The sequence below is a fragment of the Laccaria bicolor genome, genomic scaffold (genome assembly GCF_000143565.1).
Source record: "Laccaria bicolor S238N-H82 LACBIscaffold_3 genomic scaffold, whole genome shotgun sequence".
NCBI lineage: Eukaryota > Fungi > Basidiomycota > Agaricomycetes > Agaricales > Hydnangiaceae > Laccaria > Laccaria bicolor.
In genome coordinates this window covers 1,753,355-1,776,936 of record NW_001889874.1, presented here as the reverse complement: position 1 = coordinate 1,776,936, position 23,582 = coordinate 1,753,355, and the positions used below count along the sequence as shown (strand labels likewise).

The 23,582-nt window shown below is 48.2% G+C and overlaps 12 protein-coding genes across 12 annotated transcripts; 6 read left to right on the top strand and 6 right to left on the bottom strand.

The window, feature by feature from the left end:
* Nucleotides 1-626: 626 nt before the first annotated feature.
* LACBIDRAFT_308908 (uncharacterized protein) lies at nt 627-2,864 on the bottom strand (the record flags this gene model as incomplete). The annotated part of the gene is made up of 7 exons (XM_001875715.1): nt 627-737; nt 786-935; nt 994-1,453; nt 1,507-1,676; nt 1,734-2,273; nt 2,323-2,388; nt 2,442-2,864. 7 exons carry the CDS (start codon nt 2,862-2,864, stop codon nt 627-629), a joined length of 1,920 nt encoding a protein of 639 aa, XP_001875750.1.
* A 260-nt stretch (nt 2,865-3,124) lies between these two features.
* Nucleotides 3,125-3,971, top strand: LACBIDRAFT_230670 (uncharacterized protein; the record flags this gene model as incomplete). Its single annotated transcript, XM_001876136.1, has 7 exons — nt 3,125-3,149; nt 3,195-3,242; nt 3,295-3,462; nt 3,512-3,564; nt 3,620-3,670; nt 3,719-3,728; nt 3,781-3,971. 7 exons carry the CDS (start codon nt 3,125-3,127, stop codon nt 3,969-3,971), a joined length of 546 nt encoding a protein of 181 aa, XP_001876171.1.
* A 1,615-nt stretch (nt 3,972-5,586) lies between these two features.
* Nucleotides 5,587-7,687, top strand: PRMT16201 (protein arginine N-methyltransferase; the record flags this gene model as incomplete). Its single annotated transcript, XM_001876135.1, has 9 exons — nt 5,587-5,830; nt 5,893-5,942; nt 5,990-6,094; nt 6,145-6,394; nt 6,445-6,930; nt 6,988-7,085; nt 7,137-7,343; nt 7,377-7,491; nt 7,545-7,687. The coding sequence occupies 9 exons, from the start codon at nt 5,587-5,589 to the stop codon at nt 7,685-7,687; spliced, it is 1,698 nt and encodes a 565-aa protein (XP_001876170.1).
* A 91-nt stretch (nt 7,688-7,778) lies between these two features.
* Nucleotides 7,779-9,327, bottom strand: LACBIDRAFT_245639 (uncharacterized protein; the record flags this gene model as incomplete). The annotated part of the gene is made up of 11 exons (XM_001875714.1): nt 7,779-7,880; nt 7,934-8,037; nt 8,091-8,119; nt 8,171-8,277; nt 8,327-8,333; nt 8,392-8,470; nt 8,539-8,655; nt 8,704-8,908; nt 8,963-9,054; nt 9,118-9,212; nt 9,275-9,327. 11 exons carry the CDS (start codon nt 9,325-9,327, stop codon nt 7,779-7,781), a joined length of 990 nt encoding a protein of 329 aa, XP_001875749.1.
* A 227-nt stretch (nt 9,328-9,554) lies between these two features.
* Nucleotides 9,555-10,367, top strand: LACBIDRAFT_188469 (uncharacterized protein; the record flags this gene model as incomplete). The annotated part of the gene is made up of 5 exons (XM_001876134.1): nt 9,555-9,603; nt 9,684-9,723; nt 9,776-9,834; nt 9,891-10,024; nt 10,075-10,367. 5 exons carry the CDS (start codon nt 9,555-9,557, stop codon nt 10,231-10,233), a joined length of 441 nt encoding a protein of 146 aa, XP_001876169.1. The 3' UTR covers nt 10,234-10,367.
* Nucleotides 10,368-11,572: 1,205 nt separating this feature from the next.
* Nucleotides 11,573-13,032, bottom strand: LACBIDRAFT_308903 (uncharacterized protein; the record flags this gene model as incomplete). Its single annotated transcript, XM_001875713.1, has 4 exons — nt 11,573-11,870; nt 11,921-12,124; nt 12,183-12,883; nt 12,931-13,032. The coding sequence occupies 4 exons, from the start codon at nt 13,030-13,032 to the stop codon at nt 11,573-11,575; spliced, it is 1,305 nt and encodes a 434-aa protein (XP_001875748.1).
* Nucleotides 13,033-13,253: 221 nt separating this feature from the next.
* On the top strand, nt 13,254-17,255 carry LACBIDRAFT_308902 (uncharacterized protein; the record flags this gene model as incomplete). Its single annotated transcript, XM_001876133.1, has 2 exons — nt 13,254-13,866; nt 13,978-17,255. 2 exons carry the CDS (start codon nt 13,254-13,256, stop codon nt 17,253-17,255), a joined length of 3,891 nt encoding a protein of 1,296 aa, XP_001876168.1.
* Nucleotides 17,256-17,956: 701 nt separating this feature from the next.
* LACBIDRAFT_308901 (uncharacterized protein) lies at nt 17,957-18,395 on the bottom strand. The gene is made up of 2 exons (XM_001875712.1): nt 18,287-18,395; nt 17,957-18,198 (listed from the first exon to the last, which is right to left on the bottom strand). Exons 1-2 carry the CDS (start codon nt 18,299-18,301, stop codon nt 18,046-18,048), a joined length of 168 nt encoding a protein of 55 aa, XP_001875747.1. The 5' UTR covers nt 18,302-18,395; the 3' UTR covers nt 17,957-18,045.
* Nucleotides 18,396-19,270: 875 nt separating this feature from the next.
* On the top strand, nt 19,271-19,575 carry LACBIDRAFT_308900 (uncharacterized protein; the record flags this gene model as incomplete). Its single annotated transcript, XM_001876132.1, has 2 exons — nt 19,271-19,362; nt 19,416-19,575. 2 exons carry the CDS (start codon nt 19,271-19,273, stop codon nt 19,573-19,575), a joined length of 252 nt encoding a protein of 83 aa, XP_001876167.1.
* Nucleotides 19,576-20,155: 580 nt separating this feature from the next.
* On the top strand, nt 20,156-21,781 carry LACBIDRAFT_308899 (uncharacterized protein; the record flags this gene model as incomplete). The annotated part of the gene is made up of 9 exons (XM_001876131.1): nt 20,156-20,572; nt 20,626-20,730; nt 20,780-20,876; nt 20,931-21,107; nt 21,159-21,253; nt 21,305-21,370; nt 21,420-21,449; nt 21,499-21,528; nt 21,578-21,781. 9 exons carry the CDS (start codon nt 20,156-20,158, stop codon nt 21,779-21,781), a joined length of 1,221 nt encoding a protein of 406 aa, XP_001876166.1.
* Nucleotides 21,782-22,164: 383 nt separating this feature from the next.
* Nucleotides 22,165-22,455, bottom strand: LACBIDRAFT_308898 (uncharacterized protein; the record flags this gene model as incomplete). Its single annotated transcript, XM_001875711.1, has 2 exons — nt 22,165-22,182; nt 22,231-22,455. 2 exons carry the CDS (start codon nt 22,453-22,455, stop codon nt 22,165-22,167), a joined length of 243 nt encoding a protein of 80 aa, XP_001875746.1.
* A 160-nt stretch (nt 22,456-22,615) lies between these two features.
* LACBIDRAFT_308897 (uncharacterized protein) lies at nt 22,616-23,209 on the bottom strand (the record flags this gene model as incomplete). Its single annotated transcript, XM_001875710.1, has 4 exons — nt 22,616-22,619; nt 22,667-22,795; nt 22,915-22,995; nt 23,055-23,209. The coding sequence occupies 4 exons, from the start codon at nt 23,207-23,209 to the stop codon at nt 22,616-22,618; spliced, it is 369 nt and encodes a 122-aa protein (XP_001875745.1).
* Nucleotides 23,210-23,582: the final 373 nt, after the last annotated feature.

Sequence of the window (23,582 nt, the reverse complement as noted above, 5' to 3'; positions counted from 1 at the left end):
TCCAAGAAATCTAAAAATAACACAACTACATATCTGGGGCTTAGCTCGATGGTCGTTACATTGCAAGGTGGTATGCGCTGCACAATGTACATTGTAGATGACTATGGTACTAGTATACGGCAATGGAGATGTCCCCATAAACCCACAAGGCAGCGGGGATCTGCCGCAATGCTGTAAAGTGCTCAAAGGTTGACATACCTGACATGGGTACCTTCTGCGTGTATCGCCCCTTTTCCAACGTATCTGAGCTACTCGTTTTGACTGATGCCTTGTGTCGTGTTAAAACATGCATACTTGCTACGAATCAAATAAGACAAAGACTCAACGACAACTCTTTCCGATGGATGCATGATAGAAGCCGGAAATTAAGGTCTTGTACCGCCAATGACGAAAAATGGTGTGAAAAGCAATATCATTTACATCTCGAGGTGGGATCGGAAAGTGAACTCACGGCACAGCTCCCATGGCATACCTTCCTAAGGCTTGTCACAACAGACAAGTTCCATGCCAACGCAGTACTAGTACTTATGAAAACCACATGTACCTCAGCAGAAAAGGATACCCAATACTACACAACGCACCTGCGCCCCCATGAAGAGCAGCGTCAAACCTCCAATTCAATCCCGTTAGTCGACGAGCAGCTTTTCCGTGAGCAAGCCTTCGCCGTAAGCCATGCTTTCGAATATTATTTGTCGCCAGACGCTAATAGTGAGCTCGATAGCCTCCTCCTCCAGGACCTACGAAGAGCATGAGTAAGAGCAACGATAGAGACGACCCCAACGTACAGGTTCCAGCCCCTCAACTAATTTTTGAGGGCCCTTGTGGTCCTTCAAATGCTCCAAGACAAACATAATCAGGTCCTCCTCCTCCATCTCTCCCAAATACTTCATCATTAGTCGCTTCACCAAAGGTTCGAATTTCCGGTCGATCATAGTCTGCAGGGTGAAGGTAAGCCATTCGTCAGGCCGCCATTCCGATGGAAAGTGTACTCACGTCATTAAGACCATCCCATCGCACTTTCGCCTTGAATAGGACATCCTTATCGTGCGGCACAGATTGACGTATCCTCTCTAACCTCTCCTTCGTCTGTTCACTGCTTTCCGCCACGCTGAAGTCAAGCTTAACCAACGGCACGCGGCGTTTTTTGATCTCGTCCTCCTCCATCTCCTCCTCGGCAAACACAGCGGTCTTCTCCTTACCCGGAGCCTCTTTCTCTTTCACAGTTGGCGCAGCAATAGAGACATTCAACCTGACGGGTGCGCCGTCGTCTAATAACAGACCGGCCTTGCGCTGCTCCTCCGCCAGAGCTTGCATCTCGTCCATTTGTCTCGCCAAAAAGTCTTCAGATTCTCTCCGTAAGTTCTCCACTTCCTGCTCCTCAAACCTTCTTGACTTTTCATCTGCAGCTTCCTCCGCTTCTAGTCGGCGTGCCCGCATGTGGCGCCATCGTGCTCTAAAATGATCCGTGAGCATATGAACAACCACAATTCCAGAAATTTTCGGTACCGGTCAACATAAAAGGTCTCGTCGCTCTCATCGTCGTCCCAGACATCCAATCGACCTCTCATTTCAATCCGATCACGATCTTCTGCTTCTTTCGTGGCACGCTCCCGAGCGATAGCCCGTTCTAGGGCCTGAATTCGCGTCCGTTCTCTTGGCTCATACCGCCGCTCTCGCTAAAGAAAATACCTTGTGAGGATGATCGAAAATCAGAATCAGCAGAGCGGTCTTACATCTTTGAAAGAAATCTCTTCATCTTTTTTCCGAGCCTCTTTCCGCTCAGCTTCCAACTCCTCGTCCGTTTTCATCGTCCGACCAGGACCTGGCCGTTCAACCTCCGAGCTATCCCGCCCAACATTGGAATCTCCAGCTTTGACGAATCCTACAGGTTTGCTGTAGCCCTGAGCCCCTTTACCGAAGCCCTGCGCCTGAGGAGATTGAGTCGAAGGGGCACTTTGTTGGGGTTTCCCCCATTCACGGACTTTGGGCCCACTCGGAGCTCCTGTCACTGAAGGAATACTTTCTCGTACGTCACGCAGCTTCTCCCGTTCCCGTTTCGCGGCGCGTTCTCGGAACTGTGCGATCTCTGAAATGACAAGACCTCGTTGTGTTTCCGGAAGATCTGCCTCTTGAAGGTCATGGAGATGTGGAGGTATTACATATTTCTCTTTGTCAATGAGGCCATTGTTGGCTGCATCTTGCGACATGCGAATTATGTCAGCAACTTGTTCATCAATTTTTGCTCTCGCCTGCTGTTTTTGAGCCTCGTCGGTCTGGATGGGACGTTAGTTTATGGAGAATGCAATAAAAGTCTGAGCTAACGCTAGTTGCCATTCGATGCGCCTGATATGCATCTAAAAACGCACGAGTTTTTTCGTCTGCTTTCACCTGTGTTTTCGAAGTAGGCTTGAAGTTAGTGCGTAGGACTGAATACCACACACCAGTAGTTTCTTATTCGCACAGCCATCCTCCAGCGCTGGCAACTCTACATTGTTCAGTAGTTCGAGTGCACGTAACGCTCCATCGGGATCCTCGAACTCTGCAAACCCAAATCCTTGCGGTTTGTTCGCAGGCGTGATCAGGCGCTTGAACGACTTGATTGGTCCACATGCCTGCATCAGATAACATTCAGCCTGATATAGCGCATATATGTTTCCCAATGCACAACCCACCGATAAAAGTTGATTCAAGAATGCGTCAGTGATACCGCCCGATATAGAGCCAACGAACAGGGTGGCTAGTCTTTGAGCTTGAGGTGGAACAAAATGCATTTGCTGCTGCTGTGCGAGAGCCGACATTGAGGGACCCTGGCCGTATGACGGCAAAGGTGGACGCAGACCAAGTCCTAACCGATTAGGTTGCATTTTGACAAGTGTTCACTGGCTTGAGGTGAGAGTCTGAAACGAGGCATTAGAAATCAATGTTGTAAGTCGCCTTTTGCAGCCTTACTTGAAAATACACCACACTGAAACGTTTGGACGGAAATGAGGATATTAGCAGAGAAAGAGAGATAAATGTGGAAAGTGGGCGGTCGTGGTCGGAGAGAATGAGAGTCTCTTCTCTAGAATTCTCACGATTTACTTCTTGATATTGACTGCGCCCCGCACACCTCCCCGTCGACAGAATGGTTCTCTTTTTCACATCTACAGGTGGGGTTGACCGTTTTGGATACAATTCCATCTAACGCTGAATAGCTACCACACCTCCCGCAATCATCTACATGGGGCGCGACAAGGTTGAAAGTAAATTGATTCGATGCCCCTCAATCCAACACCGTCTGACCAATCAAGATAGATGAGGAGCTCATTAGATATGCCTGGCCACAGGACGTCTGGTTCCACGTCGACAAACTATCATCAGCCCATGTTTATTTACGAATGCCTGATGGAATGGCTTGGGAGAGTATTCCCGCAGAGCTTTTAACAGACTGTGCTCAGTTAGTGAAAGCTAATTCGATTGAAGGTATCCAACTACAACATCTTGTTAAACCCTTCTTGATAAAAATGATCAGGCAACAAAAAGGATAACTTAACGATCATCTACACGCCAGGTGACAACTTGAAGGTGGGTTCGTTTGTTTTCATTAGCGGCGAAGAACTTTCTTATAGTTAAAGGTTAGAAAACGGGTGATATGGCTGTAGGTCAAGTGTCATTCCACAACGACAAGAAGGTGAGGTGCGTCCACATCCATCCGATCGTTAGCTAAAAACCTTTTCAGGTCAAACGAGGTTGAGAAAATAATCTACTCTCTTTGATATCAATACTAAATCTGATTAACAGTACACGTACCTCAACGCGAAAACGCCATTGTGAACCGTCTCAACAAGACGAAGGATGAGCGACAGGTCGATCATGAACAAGAAAGAATAGACCGCATCAAGAAGGAGAACGCCATACGGAGGGCAGCAGCAGCCGAGAAGGTGCACCCCTTCCACCTTCGAGCTTTTGCCTTTTCTAATATGAGCACCTAGAAAAAGGTGGATGCTGAACTAGCGCGAGCCAGAGAAGCCGAAAAGGCAGCACGGTCATACGATTCCTTGTTTAACGTGGAAGAGGATGACGATCAGCCCCGAAAGACGGGTAGAGAACTAGAAGAAGATTTCATGTAACATTTGGACTATGGATAATCAACTCGTACGAACCCATCTCTCTTCTCCACATCATGGGGTCCACGATCGCCTATCGACATTATAAAAGTCTAGAAACTGAGTAAACATTCTCAATTACGGACTCTGAATATAGTCATTCTCGAGTCTTACGCAAACACAAACAGCCACAAGAACGTCGCTTGCAATTCGCTTGTACTAGATATCCATTTTGCAACTGTAACGGCACGCGACTTTATATTTTGGGCCGAAGGAAACGATGCGTTGGACCTCCGTCATCGTCTTGAAGCTTTAAAGAGCTACAATGACAAGGATTTCCACTCTGCTCACGGGCGACATGTAAACTACCCGCAAAAGGCTGCGTTGAAATTTGAACGGTCATCACCATGTTAATCGCGAAGAAGTGAAATACAAATACTTACGCGCTTGTTTGAAAGTCGAAAGGCGGAGACTTGACGCACGACAGTCTGGTCTATGAGAATTTAGAAAAGAAAATGCCGTGTCATTAAAAGTTAAAGAGGTCGTGTGACTAAAAATCAATGTCCATTAGATTGTGTCTGTCAAAATGGTTCAATGGCATCGCCGTCACTTTGAATCATTTTACAGACCAACAAACAGCTTTTGTGCAGAGACCGAGCAAAGGGTCCATCCTGTACGTTCAAATGCCCTTATCTTTTCCTAATTTCAACGCATAGGTATATTGATTAATGCGTTATCGGTACCCGGGCTCACCCTTGAACAAAAAGGCTAAGATACTCCCTTTTGACCTTTTTCGTAGTCGCCTTCCTTGCGCCGACCCGGCGCCGATGTCAGAAGGAGCAGAAGACGTGAGGGTCGCCTGAGACGAGTTACAGGGATCCTCCTGTATTGACGGCATGGACGCCGACAATTTTTGTGAAGCGTCCTTCTTTGGAGAAGGGATATTTCCGATGGTGCCGTATCTCGACTGCAGAGTCGCGAAGGCGGCGTGGTAGTCCTTTTGAGGCAGAGGAGACGCTCCAAACGGGGTGGCAGTCGTGTCGGATTCCAGAGAGTAGGTAGAATGGTTGGGTTCAGATGGTGGAGTCGCCATTGCTAGGCTCACCGCGTTTGAGAGGCGGTTGAGCCAGCTTTCTGCGAAACTCTCGCGTTTTATATCCAGATTTTCTTCCAATAGAGGTGTGTCATGAGGAAACCGAATGCAACCTCCGTTGAACCGCGCGTCGAGTCACAACAAGTGTAGGTACGTAGTTCATGTTCTACGAAAGGGCACCGGGGGGCCCTGCAATGCCAGAGAAATCAAAAAAAGGGAGTTCTGACTCAACTGAGGTCGTCATGTGTGGCTGATTGGTAGAAATCGGTAGGCTGTGAGACGAGTATCAGTGATTGCTGTCAGTGTTGGGTTGTATATTTTTATCTCCCGATCACCTGATGGTATCTCAATCAAATCTCAATACGTTTTGCTTCAGCTCAGATTCCATAAATTTCTTTTATCCTCAAGATGAGCATACGACTACCAGCACCACCAGATGTCACCGAACCAAACAGCGACATAGAGACGGGCTCTTCATCCTCAGAAGATGACGACAACGATGAAAATTGGGACGAATGGATATCAGACTCTATCACACAGCAGGAGTGTCGGTCCCTGTTCGAAATAAAATCACTTCCTTCGGCGGAAGAAGCCCTCAAGTACGACAAGCAAACGTATGGATTTGATTTAATTGAGACGTGTGGAAAGCTATGTGAGTTCATTTCACCCGCTCAGCCAGCCATTCGAGTAACCGAGTAACCGATGCTCTGCAAGCTCTCGATTTCCATGGCCGTGTTCGACTTATCAATTACATTCGGAAAAATGTTAGTAGAGCTCCTCACCATTACTTTGGCCTCTGAACATCGAACAGAACCTAACGCCAAATGATGTTACCGACCTTCAAGGAACGGAACCTTGGTTTTCGACAGACGAATACTTACTTCCTGCACTGGAGAATGATCCACTAATTCGTGAGGTCATTCTTCTACTAGCTACGCTCACTTCTGATGACCTTAGATTTTAGAGGTAGCTTCTGATGATTGGTCTGATTCCGAAGGTGAAGAGCCAACAGCGTCAGATCCGAACAGCAGGATCAAGCAGCTGGAGAAAAAATTGGCGCTAGCACAGCAGGACCTCTCGGAGTATCGTACTCTCATTTCTCAAAAACTCGATATCTCAAGCCTTATCGAGGCTGTAAATGAATCAAGTGCGAGCAAAGAGGCAACACGACCTCGGGATGATGACTCCCACTACTTCCAGAGCTACGAAGCGAATGGTAAGTTGGACCTCCTTTGAGCCCTTACAGCATCCAAGCTTTATCCACAGATATACACGCGGTAATGATACAAGATAAGGTCCGAACGTCGACGTACGCGCACTATATCCTCACCAATCCGTACCTATTCCGTGATGCCACTGTGCTTGACGTCGGCTGCGGGACGGGTATTCTCTCATTATTCGCAGCTAGAGGGGGTGCCAAGCGCGTCATTGCCGTTGACGCTAGCGATATTGCAGAAAAGGCAGAGAAGATCGTCGAAGCAAACGGATTTAAAGATATCATCACCGTTGTCCGAGGTAAAATTGAAGACATCACCCTGCCGGACGGAATTACTCAAGTGGATATCATCGTTTCGGAGTGGATGGGATACGCCCTCCTTTATGAATCGATGCTTGATTCCGTCCTGGTTGCTCGGGATCGATTTTTGCGTCCTGGTGGCGTCATGGCTCCTAGTCAATGCAAAATGATGTTGAGTTTGTGCGACGGCAGCGAGATTTACAAGGATCGCATTGGTTTTTGGAATGATGTGTACGGTTCGTAATTGTTTCTTCTTCAAGTGAAGCCACCTTTCAAGGTCTACGTGATTTTAGGATTTGACCTATCGGCGATGGCGGGTGACCTATATGAGGAGGCTATAATTGACGTTGTCGGACCAGACACAGTTCTTAGCGCCCCATATGTCATCAAGGTAGAGGATGTATTTGTCTAGTCCACCCTTCACGCATCTGATATCGTCCAGGATCTTCTTCTCGGCGACATAACATCTCGTCAGCTTGACTTCCAAACAAAATTTGCATTGAAAGCCACAGTTGAACGCCGCACCAAAATCAACTCGTTTGTCTTGTACTTTGACACGTTTTTCACCGTCACCGGTCACCCCATCTCGCCAAGTACACAGGTAAAGACAATTCAAGAGGGAGAGGTAGTCCTGGCAGAAGTCTGGCCTGTAGGGGGCAAATCAGCGCCGCAACGCCGACAGAGTCTAGGGAGGGAAAAAGAGAGGGTCACCAGCTTCAGCACAGGACCACTTAGTGCCCCGACGCACTGGAAGCAGACGCTCTTTATGCTCAGGGAACCAATCACTGTTTCGGAAGGTTGGTAGTTATCTTGCCGTGATGACCGGTAATCATTGACCAATGCTATCAAGGATCCATTGTTACCGGCAGCTTCCACTGTCGCAAAAGCGAGACAAACTCTCGAGAATTAGACGTTGAAATCCACTATTCTGCGAAAGAAGATGCTGAAGCTCCCGCTGGCCCCACCATCGTCAATATGTACAAGGTTCGATAGTGGATGATTTATGATGTACCCTTCTTTGCGGTCTCTTTGATCCAACACTATCTAGTAGAAAAATTGTATACTACACTTACAACACTTGCCATTAGTGATTGTAAGTGGCTTGCAGACGCGATTTGACATATTCTCCAGCGGTGATGACCTCGTACTTGAGGGGTCGATCGGGAGACACACAACTCGGAATTGGCTGCACAAGGTAACTTAGTTAAAGTGGGGAACAGGATTGGCGAAATTACCCACCTCCAACTTGACGTTATAATCGGTTCCGAAAAATAGAGGGATTGAGTAGCGACGGACACCACTTCGATTTATGGCCCTGTGAACCGTGGACTTGAAGATATCATCTATGGGGAAGATTTTTTGACTTTGTTAAACTGAATAGAGAGCAAGAACATACTCGTCCACCTTGCAAACTGATCGCCAAGGCTAGTTTTGTCGCTCAATTGGGTAAAAGTGCATACATCGATGGCGACTCACTTTATCACAAGAGTCCCTGGAATCGGTGGAGCGTTTATCCATTTCTTATCACTGTTGAGAACTTGGAGGGCTTGAAGGTCAGGCTGTTGCCACAAGATCGTAAAACACTACAAAAATGTCAAGGAAATTAGGTGATTGGATCGTCGATGTGCACACCTCCCAACTATATGAAAGAATGAGACAGCATTAGTACTGGATCATGCTTGTACCCAGAGCCTCACTCCGTGTGAGCACCTATACCAATGACCCGTTCGTCAACTGTCTCGGTTTGAGGCGGATAGTGGAGGAGCTTCATTAATGCTGCAGAATGGCGGGTCTAGCGAATCGACCACATCACTTTGCGAACGAAGGGGCATTCGAGGGTATACTGGCCTTATTGTCGAAGAAGTCCTCTGTTTGGTTGAGTGCCAAAGCGAAGAGGGGGAACATTGCTTGTCCGAGGTTGACAGCGGAGTGGCTACAGACGCGGTCAGCCATGCATTGTACTTTCCCCAGATATGTGGTTACTTGCTAGTATTTCAAAACAGCTTCACGGAAACCAGGCAGTTCAAGCTCAGATGGCCACACATTGGCGCCGGCCATAGGACCACTCTCATCAGGGTGAAATTTTGGGGCGGCATCAAGTTCCTCCCAGCCAAATTCAAAGCCTTCTTGTAAATCCCCAGCATTATCCGGGTCGTTATTTCCGCTAAGAAGTGGCGAATATCCCATGAAATTTGACGTCTTGCGATGCTCGATCTGAAGTCGCCCTTATTCCACCGATGAACAGCAGGAAAAAAGCAAAACCCTAACTTTCATTTTGGATTCGGTTGAGAGAGCGAAAAATCGTTTGGACATCTCGAGAACGCCGTCGATAATGTGCTCTGGAATGCCATGGTTTGAAACTGCAAGTGTTTCCATGCTTAGGAACAACAGACTGTTATCAAGGTGACGAACTTATCATTCACCATAGAAGAATCCTACGCGCATACACGCATCACGCACTTGAGAGGCTAAAGCACCTCTGAGTATGGGGTCATCGCTCCGAATGTCCTGGAGATCACTGTGTTGATTGTTCGAAAGTCACTAAGGGTGTCGTGGTAATGATCTGAAGAAAAGACGAACATCACAGGAACTTCTTGAAAATGCCCGTCTTCTGAAATGGCTATCAGTGACATGCTTGTGTTTTCAATGCACGTCGAACGCTGTTGAATGAGGGTTGTGGAAGCGGGCCGGCCGCCGGAATCACCTTCAAGACAACGTACAACTCGTGCACTTTGCGTGTACTCATTAGCTACAGCATTAACATTCCTCAACATATCCACGTTAAATTTACGGACCTGTCAAGAATTTTTCGAAATGGCTGCCAAGTATATTCTTTAGTTCTCTTAAGCGACAGTGGTTAATGATCCATAGGTCGCTTGCATCCTGCATCTTCTGCAAGATCATCAAGGGTGCGTAGGTCGTACACGTATTTCAAGTGGTGAACGGGAACTCACAGACCATCTTCTCGCCCTCTATTGCGGATCATCAGGCGAAATTCCAAGCTATAAGCTGCTTGAAACTGAATTCTCGTCTGTCCTCTGAATGTCCAGGCACCAAGCGTTCTTACATTCCTGCGCCCAGGTTCTCATTTCTTGACATCGGGCCTTTGTCGAGGGGACATGCCCTGGTCATTCCCAAATGTTAGAGCGTCTTCTGGTCTGCGCGCTGAAGTCGTTGATTTACTTGCGCTCTTAAGATCACGCAGAGAAGATACATGAATTGCCGGACGAATATCTCGCCGACGTGCTCCCGATTGCGAAGAGGATCGCGCTTGCACAGGGAGTGCCGGATTATAACATCTTACAGAACAACGGAAAGATCGCCCATCAGGCGAGTCAGATTCGGCTTCTACGTCACCTTGAGCTGATTTTTGGATCTAGGAGGTTCCACATGCACACTTTCACGTTATCCCTAAGCCCTCTGTCAGTGATGATGAAGGCCTCTACGTCGGCTGGCCCACAAAGACTTTCGAAAAAGAAGAAATGCAGAAAATCTTTGAAGATATCAAACGCAAGTTGGAGGCAGGACCCCGATTGTAGTTCATTGGAAGGTGATTGAATACAACTAGGCTTCCGACGTTAGAAGAGAAACGACGATTTCCAAGTCTCCGTGTATTAATATTATTTGTCCCTAGTAGGAATCAATGCCATTGTCTTGGCTTCCAACCACGTTCCATTGAACCACGCTACCGTGATCATCACACTGCTTTCATTATTCATGCAGTGATATTGTTATTCAAGGTAAGTACCTACGTAATGGTTTTTCGTGGTTTTGACATCATAGCTCTAGAAGAACCTGGTCGCCCTCAAAGACCAGCGGTTTCGTGGCCTCAAAATTGAAGCCACGTGTGTGCGTTATTGAAAACGACATGCCGTCCGTTCCTATTTTCGAGGTACGTATGTAAAAACTCGAGCCCAAGGAACGCCTTGGCTTGTCTTCTCGGTACGCTCATATGTTCGATTCAATACAGTGTCATTTTGAGAAGGCGACAAAGTCGACGCTGGAAGCTCTTTGTTGTACAGACCATTCGGTCCGATGAATCAGCGACCAGCGACTCAAAGCCAATTTGATATTTAATTCATCTCTTCCGATGGCAGCTGCAGCTGCTACAACCTCGTTTGCCTCGTTACAAATTGTGTCTCCATCCGTTTCCGCATTCAATGCGAACGGTTTCTGGTTGAAGAAAGCGCTCCGCTCTTCTAAGCAGGATAGAAACCGTTTTCTACATTCTTGCTGTCGCGCCATCTCTCCTCAACACATTTACTACAAGCCATCCGCGCGTCTTCGCACGATGATCTTTCTACTGTCCAATCGATCTACCTCCTCCGTCAGTATACCCCAGACAACTTGAAGCATAATGGCTGTTACGGGACCCCGTCAAAGGCGTATTTGTGCCTCCAATTGTGAGCTCCCATTTAACGCAGGAAGACACAATCGATGTCAGATGATAGTCTTTGTAGATGCTATCATCCCTCTCAAGGCTCTACCATCTGCTCATTCATCTACAACATCGTTGTTCTCGGCCTCAATTGTCATGCTCCTGTAACGCGTGCTGCGGCAGGAAGGACTTTTAATTCCCGTTCCGAGACACGTAATCGGTTTGGCATCGAGTTGGAGAAGGCAAGTGTCGAGCAAAATTGAATAATCTGAAATGTAATTTTCTTGTTCGAGGCATGAGTGTACCAGTAATTAGGGTGACGGAACTCATACGGAATGTCATGCAACATCTGCTGTAGATTGATGCGCATTATAATAGGTATAACATTAGTGAGTCAATACAAGAAACACAAGATAATGACAATGAACAACCATCCTATCGAACATAGATATGGGAAACCCAAGAAATAATGCTGCGGTGATATAAGTGAAACTCCAGATTTACTGCAGTACCTCCATCCCACCCCATTCCAAGACGCGGAACAGGGATTCATCCAGGGAGCGCGTGCAGTCAACGCCTGCGACATCTTTCCAAAAGTCGACAGAATGACATGCCCTTTCCTGCGCTTGAGGCCATTGGGATAGGAGTTCTTTGTCTACGCCGATGAAGAGCATGAAGATCCGCGTGATAACATCAGGGACGGGCGAGATCTTCAACGGCGCGGCCTGTTCATATACAGGTTGGGGAAGGAAACGAAGAGCTACATGGTCGTGTTTTAGTATCGCGGGTAGCCAGTACCTAATAACATGGGTAAATTGGGGAAATGTGGATATGAGAATTGAACTAACGTTATGAACGAAGTCCTAGCCTCCGTGTGAAGCCCAAGTGCTTTCGGCGCTGCATCTAGGTAGGGAGTTATTGTGTCCACGGAGATAACAACAGAATCATTGTCGGAGAGATGCGCATCACTCGGATTGAAAACCTCCACGTCCAAGGGTAAACTGCTCACAATGGGTGACTGCGGCGGGGAGACGGGGACCGGGGGACCCGTGCTGTGTGCGCGGAGAGGGGTCAAGAGGGTGGGGGGAAATTATGAGGAAGAGGACTCACTGGGCTTCCCAGAAAAGATACGCGACGTCCAAACCAGTGTTCAACTCAGTGAGCTCCCCATTGGGCTTGACGCGAACTTTCCATTCCAGCTCCTCATTCTTAACATGTTTTATGGGGGCGACTGGGTAGATTGCTGAAAAACTCCATTGGGGAACGAGAGAAAGCTTGACAGACACTGTAAGTTCTGACGGGGCATAGAGGTATATGACAGGTTTACCGCCACGTTGTGTGCGATAGACGTCAATGACGTCCCCATTCCCAAGGCCCGCCATCTCAACTGTACCTTTGCTAAAAACGGCGTTTCCGTTATGGACGAATTTAGGTTCGTTTTCGTTGAAACGCTCTGCAACGAGGGCGAATATCTTGGCGATGTCAGTTGTACGCTTGACACGAACGTCCACTTCCGAGCCTTTATAGTGGTGAAAGGATAACTGAATTATGTCGGAGGGTTGAGATGTGTTCAAAGGCAAAGATGAAGCGGAGCAGCGTTCTGACGCAGCAGTGCGATCAGATTGTTGAGTAGCGAGGGGATCCTCATCCCGTATGGTGATGGAATTGAGAAGTGGGAATACGGTGTCCCAGGAGCCCCTTGAAATCTGAGCGAGGTATCCTTCGCAGACGTTCAGGTCTTTAGTGTGGAATGTAATCTTATGATTCGATGGAATCTCAGGAAAGTTCTGTATAACAGACGCGTAACAAGCCTTGAAAGGTCAGGATTCATTGTAGAGCTGATCATGGGCCCACACACTTCATAACTTGCTGGGCGTGCGATAATAACGCGCTTGGATTTGTATATGAGCAGAAAAGGCGATCCTTGAGGGGTAGGAGGTGGAGGGTGAGCAGACGACATGTCGTATGTAAGTAAACTTGAAGTAAACCAGTCGCGTTCTTAGTTCAAACCATGTGCTCGTTCCCACGAGCGCTTGCCGTTTCCTCCGGACAAATTTTAGCCCAACTTTAGTCTTTGGTACAGCACGATCTTATCAGTCACATAATCAAGCTTGGCCTTCCCAACTGGCAACGACCACCCTCATATCTAAATAAGTTTCTAGTGACCTTTTCTCGGCACGTATGTCGCAAAAAAATGGTGCTATCGTAGGAGCCATCATTGAGCGCAAACCAACGGCTCACTCTCCCTGGCATGCGACAAGTCCTGGAAAAACTGGCTTTCCGTCTGTCCAGCACCGATCTAAAAGTGCTTTTGCTCGTAACCGGGAAGGTGCGCGTAGAGCTGAGAAATCGAAAACGCAAGATGCTCCACCACTGGTGGCAAGCGCCTCGCAACCGCCGCCATCTACAAACATTCTTTCAGGACCATCAAGCTCGCAGGTTGCGGCCGACGACTGGCGGGATCAAATAAGTCACGAGAACGAACAACGTGTTTCGGAGATGTCTGAGGAGGATAGAGAGGAGGAGAGGCGCCAAATTATAGAGAGATTCGGAGCGGGCATCAGCAGTGTGTTGGAACGAGCACGACAGACGAGAGAGAAACAAGCTGAGAGGGCGAAGGTACCACCCCTTCCCCAATTCGCTCAACCAACGCCGATTCAGTCTGAAACTGCGATAGAGAGTCTACAGGAAGGTCAAATCTACTCTTGCGCAAAATTTCTTCAACTTTGGCTTACCCGCTCTTATTTAGTCCCTATCACACCAGAAGAACCGAAGCGGTTTGACTACGGGAGAGGTGAGCGATCTTAATAGTTTTACAAGCTACGCAAACATGTCTTTTATCTGGAAGAGTCTTGGTTGACTTTCTCTGTTACCATTGTTCAACGTACTGATGCATGTTCCTCAGCAAGGTCGCCTCCCCCGGCGTTGTCAACCTCGAGCACTCGCCCTTCAAGTCGTGCAGATCGCAAAATCAGATTTGCCGAACTTGGTCCTGAAGACGTTCACGTTTACGAATCTGCACCGCCATCTCCACGACGGAAAGCTCTAGCACTCCCTTCACCATCAGCTGACAATTATGCTGTATCCCTTGGAAAATGGAAAGGAAAAATGTCGTCCCAGCCGTCAGTACCTTACCCTAGCGACATTGGAAACGAGCCAGAGGAGGGCAGTGCCGAATACATTCGCCGTCGATTTTTCCCCGAAGCGCCCGCGAATGATCCCAATATGGCTTGGATGGCGTCTTCTTCGTCATCCCCCGATCCAACGTCCCTTTCACCGCGATTTGACCTACACGGAAATGTCATCCCTCCGTCTTTGTCTTCAACGTTACCTACGCATCTAGGACTTCATCATCACGCAGAGGGCGCGCACGCAGGGTACACCCTTGACGACATATTCTTGCTATCAAGGTCTACGGTTCCCGCACAAAGAACAACCATGCTGAGCGTACTCGCTCGAATTGCCAATAGGCTTGCAAGGGTTAAATCTGGTGATGTGGAAGCATTGCCTCAGTTTGAAGGTAAAGAAGAGGATCTCAGAAAACGCATTGCAAGTGCTGGTGTGGAAGCAATGACTGAGAGAGGGGGCGTTGGCGCGCATGCTATTGAGGTTATCTGGGAGTCCATTGTTGGATGGGACCAGCAACTGATGGAAGTAGAGGGTGTTGAACTTCAAACGTCCGGAGATAAGACCTTCGACTCGTTGCCAATGGAATACTTATTATCACAGATATCAAACATCGTATGCCAAGGGGATGCTCCAACAGAGTCACTTTCTCAGCTACTATCCATCTTGCATCGTCTCGCTCTCGAAAGCAATTCCCTCGCAACGCAAATTGTCACCACTCCAAAACTTTTAACGAATATCGTGCAGACATTCCTCCTCACATCTATCCCACCGATTGACTCCTCTCCTCTCCCTGATCCAGCCGCGTTGCAGCACCTTGCAACTCTCGCCCTTTCATCGCGGTCAAACGCGTTAGCAATTTTGGAATATGCTGATGCGTTGCTACGATTTATTACCCAACTCCCACCGGTATCTCCTTACCCCCTTCCACTTGCGACAAGCCTTTTGGTCAACACGCTTCGTGTTTACACCGTTCTTGCTTCCTACGGCCTATATTCTCACATCTCCAGCACAGCTATAACACAATTTACTCAAGTGGGGCAATACATCGTCTCAGACCCTTGCACCTCTACGGAACTGATGGCTGCGTGGGGAGGCCTGCTTGAAGCTTGGATTGTATGTGCAGTTGATCCACACCAAACAACACCGACACACGATATTTTGTGGAGCCAGGTCGTTAGCTGGGGTTGGAGTTCTGACATACTGGAAGTGGAGAACAGGCTCGGGAGTGATGAAAAGGATTGGACTGTCTGGGTTGCTACTCTGAACGCTCAGGCAGCGTGGCTTGAAGGAAGTAAGATTAACGGGATCAGGGGTGGAGAGGAAGAAAGGTCCCACTTTGTCAATGCGGTTAAGGGGAATTTCGAGGATGGGAAACGGGGAGACGTTGTCGAGGGTGTCTTGGATGCTCTCCAAGCGGACTTGTCTCAAGCAGGATCAAAGACTCGAGAGACTTTGCGGGACACTGCTAACCATGCAACCCTCCTAACGGCTGTCATTCGCTTGTGGCTAGCATGTTTGCCTCCTCATACCACTGGCCCACCGTCGTCTCCGCCTTTCACTCTCCCCTTTCCTCGTATATCGGAAGTTTGCGCAAAGTTGGTGACACACCCCATCTGGTCGCTCATTTCCAGTTCAGAAAAATCTTCACATCAGTATGTCTTCTGCCGACAGTTATCGAATTTGTTGGGATATTACCTTCGCCTGTCCCGACGACTGCCAGAAATTTCTCAAGACCTCTGGATGGCACAGGCGCTTTCCATTCTCCCCAGGCTAATTCCTGGCGACGAGGAATTTGCACTGCAAACCATGGAGGATGTCATGAGTCTGATGACGTCGGAATGGACCACAGCACGAGCGGTGCAATATCCTTCTGTCATCTGTGATCGAGGGGGACTGTCGATCCTCCGGCCGTTCTTTACGTATGCTGTCCGGCCACAGGAGGATAATTACATTGGTCCCTTGGACATCACTACTAGGTCGATCAAGTTGGCAACGACTCAGAGACTTCTGTCTCCAGCTTCCCTCCATAACTATGGGCTTCCAGTAAGAAGTGACTGGACACTTACTGCACTTGATCATCTCCTCCGATCCGGCGATTCAGCTGTGTTTAAAGCCTTACCGACTTCTTGGGATTCTTCCGAAATGGAGGTCACTCGGGCATCATTACTCTTGACCCATATATCGCAAGTCATTCTCCGGCACTTCTCTTTGATGGACTTTGTTCTCAATCGGGAAGAAGCAGAATTTGGATGTATGAAGGTCTTCATGCTGGAACATGGGCAACCACAGAACGATTCTGCGGAGGAAGTTTTCCGCGATGAAGTTGTCGGGAAACTAGTGGGGGATATCTTGCTTCCATATACATTCGGCGCTACGGAGACGTCGTCTTCGTCTGCGCCGGTTGTTCCTTCAACCAAGAAGGGTGACTTGGAAGATGTTTCGACCCGATTCCTCGGCTCTTCTGTCCCATTCTTCCAGTACTATACTGACTTCGTTGCACTGTACGACGCGATCTCTTTCTCCCACCCCGACTTTGCTCGCCTGCTCTTACCCCCAACCTCAATGCGGTATCCGCCAGATTATCGAAAGCACCTCTGGTCTGATTTCAGCCAAGTTCTTCGGACCATTCGTACCCCTCCGAGCCAGGTGCTATCGGGTGACCTCAAGGAATATCTATATCCCATAGAGACCAATCCAGAGCTCATTGGTGCCTACCTTCGTTCACTCTTGAAAGGATCCTTGCAAGAGTTTGTTCGGTTGGTAGCTTTGCATCACCTTGCTTCAAACATCTGGCCAGACCTCCGAGAAGACGACAAAAACAACGAGGAGCGTGCTGAAAGGCTGTTGAAGGCGATTGTCGATCAAGGGGATCATACCCTGATTCGGGAGGTCGTATCTTACCACCAGGTGAAGTCGGGCAGAGTGCTGCTGCCACCAGCTTGTTTCGCTACTGGTCATGATGGGGGTTCAAGGGTAGAATGCATTAGACGATGGGGGCTTGCAGAACGATTAGAGGCTTTGGTTTTGAGTACATTTAATTTAGTTAGTAAATGAGCCCTCATCAGGAAAATGACACATTGCCTTATTGAGCTTACTTGCACTTGTTTGACTTACACGCGTCTTACGTCTGGATTGGGCCTTGTGAATGATCTTTATGTCGGATTAAACTATCCAGAAACCCCCCTTTCCGCGTGAAACCCTAAGGTTTCTATCCAACCACTTCAGAAACCTGGGAACCACAAGCAAATCACTGATTGCCGATGGTCAAAATATTTGAGGTCCGATCGGTTCCGACATCCCTTTGGGAGTGTACAGTGCAACTCATTGATCCCATCCACTGCCCTTGACTATGGCAAAAACCCTCGCAATAATTGTCTCATCAAGTGGCTAGATCCCTCCCGAATGGTCCAAGGTTTGCATGTGACTCTTTTCCATATATCTCCTCTATTGAGTTGGAAGACGATGACGCGTCGCTTGAACTCAATTATGTCATACCTGAAATTTAAAGTCCGATTTTTCCATCATCTCCGACATAGGGTTTCTATAAATACTTCTTTCAGTTAGTAATGGGGGGGTTCTACCTGACCATGAGAAATCCTAGGGTTTCTGCCGGAAAGGGGGTTTCTGAGTAGATTGATCCCTTTATGTCTGATGGGCCAGACACTTTCAGACGTAAGCCAAGTCAGACACTTTCAGACAATTTAAGACAATTTCAGACACTTTTTAAGAACATTGAGAACAAGGCAGGCCCGATGTAGACAACATGTGGGGGGGCATTCGACGTTAAAGTACACTAAGCAACATGAACACATTAAGTATAACGACGTTGAGTCACCATCCCCACTCAAGTTCTGGTCTCCATCATGAATGTTGGCATGCTCGTAGATGTTATTGATATTTGCACGCCATTCGCAGCGTGACGCTTGTACAGTGGCAAGCGGCGCTGATTTCGCCGATGCATTTGATATGATGCCGAAGACAAGGGAGGTCGGTTAGGCTAGATGGAGGGAGGTGTCTCGTGGGCAACACTGAATGAGGTTGGTAGGAGGTGAGGCTGTGAATGGAGGGGAAGGTAGGCGACTTACCTTGCAGCCTCGCATGTAATCCTCTTTCAACGTCTCTCAATCATTTTCGAGGAGGAGTGGCAGAATATGGCGCACCAATGTTGGACTTGGAGCGGCGGTTGACGTTGAACGTTGACGTTGGGCGTTGGACGTGGGACGTTGAACACCGAAATGTGTGAAGTCGTTTAGACTCCGCTTCAAATAGATTTGATCAACATGTTCACGTTCAATGTTCAATGTTCAATGTTCAACTCGAGTTCTACTACCTTCCCATTCACTCAACTACCTTGCCATTTGCTTCGACAATTTCAGGTACATTGCACCGAGTCAGCTTCGCATTGCTAACCATACCCCTTTCATTCCGCCCTAATCATCTATTACAGCTGCCAGCACGACAACCCAAAGATGCCGCCAACGACAACCATGACACGACTTTCGATGACAACGACCACCCACGACCGCCCCACCACCACGGCTGGCCAAAAACAAAGACGACCCCCCACAAACGAAGACAAGCGCCCACAGACGAAGACACCCACCCAATTGGTCCCAGAGGGAACAACTATGTAAGCACCCCCGAATCGACACAGGCGACAGCGAGGCTATGTGAGTAGGCTCACCTCAAGCTCACCTGACCCCCCACTCACTTCTCCAATACAGAATCCAGATGCCACGTCGCTGACAGCGACGTGGCAGCTAAACGACGAACGACGACCCAAATTCGTCGTTCATTGTCGTTCTTTCTTTTGAAATACCACGGTAAGCACCGCCATCTCACCTTCTCAACCCACCTCTCTGAGACACAGCGCAACGACGGAACAACAACGCCGACGACACAGGACGATGAAGCCGCGACGAGGGGGACATGGGGCAACGATGACACGGCATAACGACGAGACGACAGCAATGACGTGGAGGGGTCAGGTTTGTGCCGAGCTAACTTCGTTGAGGTGACTCCCAGAGCGTGCACCACCTCTGTCCTTCCCCTCACCATCCAACTTGACGATGAGTGATCTCGGCGACGAACAGGCCCCAAGCAATTCACTATGGCAGCGCGACATCTCTACCACATCAAACGAAGCGGCCAGCGGTAGAAAGTGAGTCTCCTGCCATATCAATTCTCAATATTTTACTTATGTGTCTATTCCAGCCTGCTCGTGGGCATTCAACAACCTCAGAACATATCCTATCATGCTGCAAAGGTTCTCAAGCGTATGGAGCGACCTATTGTCGATGGCGTGGACTGCATTGTCGAGGTGTGGATGTTGGCAGGTATATGGGAGGTAGTCTCTTACATAGCACCCTTGTAATACCGTACAATGTGAAAATAAATGAGCCATTTGAAACTGTCTAAAATTGCCTAAAAAATGTCTGCTCAACTGAAATAAGATGATAATGCCTGGCACCAGACGGCAATGCCTTAGAGTGCCTTATGTTCTGGGGTGTCTTAACTGCCTTGCGCAAGGCATTTGTGCCTTGTACCGAAAGGTACATAGCTTTGGCAAGACGCATCAAATTTGTCTTGATCCGTCTTATGTGCCTGTGGCAAGACCAATCAGACACATCAGACGATGTGTCATTTTCCTGATGCTGTCGGAGGAGGTCCATGCAGGACAAGTTACATTGTCCAAAATCGGATACAAGTTTAAAAAAGTCCTCCACCTTGGTGTCATCCCACATATTGATGGTCATTAAATATACTTCATGCTTGTATAAATTAATGTTCCATTGAAATGGACCGTGGCGGGCCATGCGGCTTGCCGCGCTGCGTTATTTGTATGGTTATGTAAGGTTATCTACATTTGGAGGTCACGTGCGTGGTGCGGAAACTTAAAAACTTTAAACGGTAAGTGTCTCGGTATTTTGCCCAGAACACCGCCTGCTTCCAACATGCCGCCACGAACCAGAGCGAACAAAAAGCGCAAATTGGAGACTACACCTGACGAGGTGGCGTCGGTCGACCTGGAAGATGGTTGGCTTGACAAGTTCACAATTCTCCCTCCAGACGAGCTTGCCAGGGTGATAGCCCACATCGCAAACCATGGTCGAGTCAACACTGCTGCCATCAAGAAGGCAAGAATGAGCCTCCCGTCGTTCTCCGGTGTCAAGTGGGTAGATTTAGCAGCACGCCTTGGCCTTGACGAACAGTTCGAAAAAAATGAATTTGAGACATTCGTCACCCCTATGTATCTCCTCCCACCATCGCTTCACGAAATAATGTTTGAGGCAGAGTGGTTAACACAGCACGTGTACCAGGAGCGGCAGGCACAGAGCCGGGAAGCGGCAAGAATCCGAATGATGGACCCAGTGCGTCTGCCAAGTCATTTGTTATGCTTTTCATGATCTTACGATATGACCAGTATTTGGTTCGCATCATAGGGCTCTTCCAGGGACGACTCATCGATTTACCAGAGCAGGCCATGTTGGAGACGGAGTACGCAAGCGGAGGAGAGGTTGAGCATGAGGTTCGTGTTACTCTGCATCAAAATTTGTTACTCACCACATCCTTCTTAGATTGTTATGATCGGTGGCATACTTTTTTTTATTGCTGAGTTCAAACTTGGCTTGTCCTTGGCGGACAATGTCGCGCAACTTTTTGCCGAAAAATTAGGTGTGTCCTTTTTTAAGGGGGATCTCATTTAGTGTTTACCAGGTTGGTATTCAGCTGCTGCGAAAGCAAACAAGAAAGCCGATTTCGGAGACCTCCGCGTGTATGGGCTCCTCACGGATCTCACCGACTTCCACTTTTACTCTTACGACCCCGTTGCCGAAAAATTCGCCTTTGACGAGACCCTGATCGTTAACATAACCAGAAATGTGTCGTTCACCGACATGATCCCAGGTATGTGCCCTCTTCTACATACATAGCCTGCAATTGACCAGATATATCTAGTCGGCAACAAAATATTCAGTCTAATTTTATCCGCATATATTGATGGCCTGGAGGCAACAACATTGAAGAGTCTAGAAAGGGGAGGGAAGGGGGACGTGGGTGACAGCTGTCTCTAGCATTTTAGATGGTGCTGATCACATCCATAGATTTCCTCTCCAGGCTCTGCACCTATCCAACAAATGGGGCAGCAGAAAGCCCAATCCAAGCGAGGGGTATGCCCATAGTGAGATGTCGTCTGAGCTGATACAAATTCTAACACAGCGTTCACGGAAAAATCAAGCTCAGCCTGGGGTATGTTCATAATGAGATGTTATCTGAGCTGATGCTAATTCTAAAGCAGCCTTCACGGATAACCCGATCCCAGCAAGGGGTATGTTCATAGTGAGATGTTGTTTGAGCTGGTACTAAATCTAACGCAGCCTTCACAATCCCAACACACCCATGGAAAGGGGCGAATATCAACTGACGGCTGGCAAACTGCACTACAGTTCGCAAAGCAGTGCCGCGATAAGTTCGAGGAGCAGGCTGATACGGTTGATGATGTTGAAAGAAATTCAGCCGCAGCGTTGGAACTCTTGGCAAACAGGTATTCTGGATTTTACTGCTGTGCCCTTTCAACCTGACCACTGACCATGTTGTTCTGATACCAGCGTCCGTACTGTTCCCCGTGTCTCACGCTTTACAGGAGGGGAGGACCCTAGCTCTTGGGAAGAAAGACGACAACTGGCCCATTGCATGGTGCGCAAGAAATACATTGAAATCTGTGGCTCCTAGCCCTGTTGCCCACCCCACACAACGTTAACCATATCCCAGCTGCATGAACGTTCATTAAGAGTATGTACAACGACAGAGATAAGCAGTAGACAGCAAATACAGAACAGAAGTAAATCACGTTTGTAAATTTGTATCATAACATTGACAGGAAATATGTCACCGAAGGGAGCTTCACCCACACCGATCATAGTCAGCTGTAGTAGACATGCAGCGATCTCCAATCCGGGACAAGTTAGCCTCCCTTGGGACTCTGTGAAAGAGGTTCAGAAGAGAGAGACATGATAGGAAGACAACGAACTGAGAATGGCTTGATTGGGCTCATTTGCCAGGCTTGTTTCTGGAAAGCCCTCACCACCAGATATGTCAGAACGAGCTTGTCCAGTACCCTGTTCGACTGCTCGTCAGAGAGAGTGGTCTTCCAAATTGCATTTCTTTGTCGCTGTACATGAGAGGCGATATCAAACTTGAGAGGTTCGTGACCAAAATTAACACGAATAATTTCTCCTGCATGCTGAAGCCCCATTGACAGATACAGGTCTACGCATTCTCAAAAACAGCGCCTATGAACCCATCAAGCTAAATGTGTATGTATGAGCCTGACGGCGAACACACCAATATGACCCGTTCTTGGTAATAATAAAAAAGCACGACGGAACGAGAAATAGATCCCACTACCAATAATATCACCTGCAAGATGTTGGTAAGGGGACCGGGAAGTGTAAATTTGGACTTGCCAACATAAGTCGGACCATACGATGTTCCGTTTTTCTAGGCAGAAAGAGCACTCATCATCCCCGTGGTATCCCCATGAATTGGGTTCCCAGCCTGGGAGTCGGGAAAACTTCACGCCGTGTCCTGCAAAGCTGGAGATGACGAAGTCAATCTCATGTGGACCGTGAAGAAGGGGTAACAAAACCTATGCTGATGTGATATATTAGAAAAAGAGATGACATATGCGATGTGGGATACTGTAATCGTTCACCTTTTATGCTCCTTACCGAGAATCTCAACCTCATTGCAGTATATTCCACAAGTAATCGTTGCAGCAGCAGCATTTTTGTCCCTACATGAAGTTCCTGATACAGTATCAGGGCTGCGGAGATGTAGAGGGGGGAAACGAACCCTGGTAGGAGAGCTCCCGTCCATTCAACGAGCTTCAACGAGACATTTAAAAGGCTGTGGCAGTCCTGGTCACTCCAGCATGTAGGCAGTTTGAAAGACCACTCATTGGGGGGGGAGAACGGTATCGCGAGGAGGGGTAGTGGTGCTGTCATCATCGCTGTCTGAGGAAGCGGGCAAAGCGGAGGGGTGTGTGTGCATGTGATCGAGCATATGACCGGGTATGGTATATAGAGGCTGCTCTAAAAGTAAGTGCAGAGTTTTCGAGATTGGATGGCCGGGGAAAGGACAGAGAAGTGGAGTGTTGGATGGAATACCCTGAGATTAGTATAAGGCCGCAGGCTTATGTAAGCATTAAATTGTCATGGGGAGTGAGTCTGGTGCGGCGCTCTGCAGATGAAGATCTGTAAGACGGAGAAGGAAGTAAGAGGGAAATGGCGTTTTCAAGAGCGACGGAAGACCTGGTGCCCAACTGTAAGCGTGAGGAGAACGGAGTGCGCGATGACAAGGGTGACCTCAACGTCGAGGGTG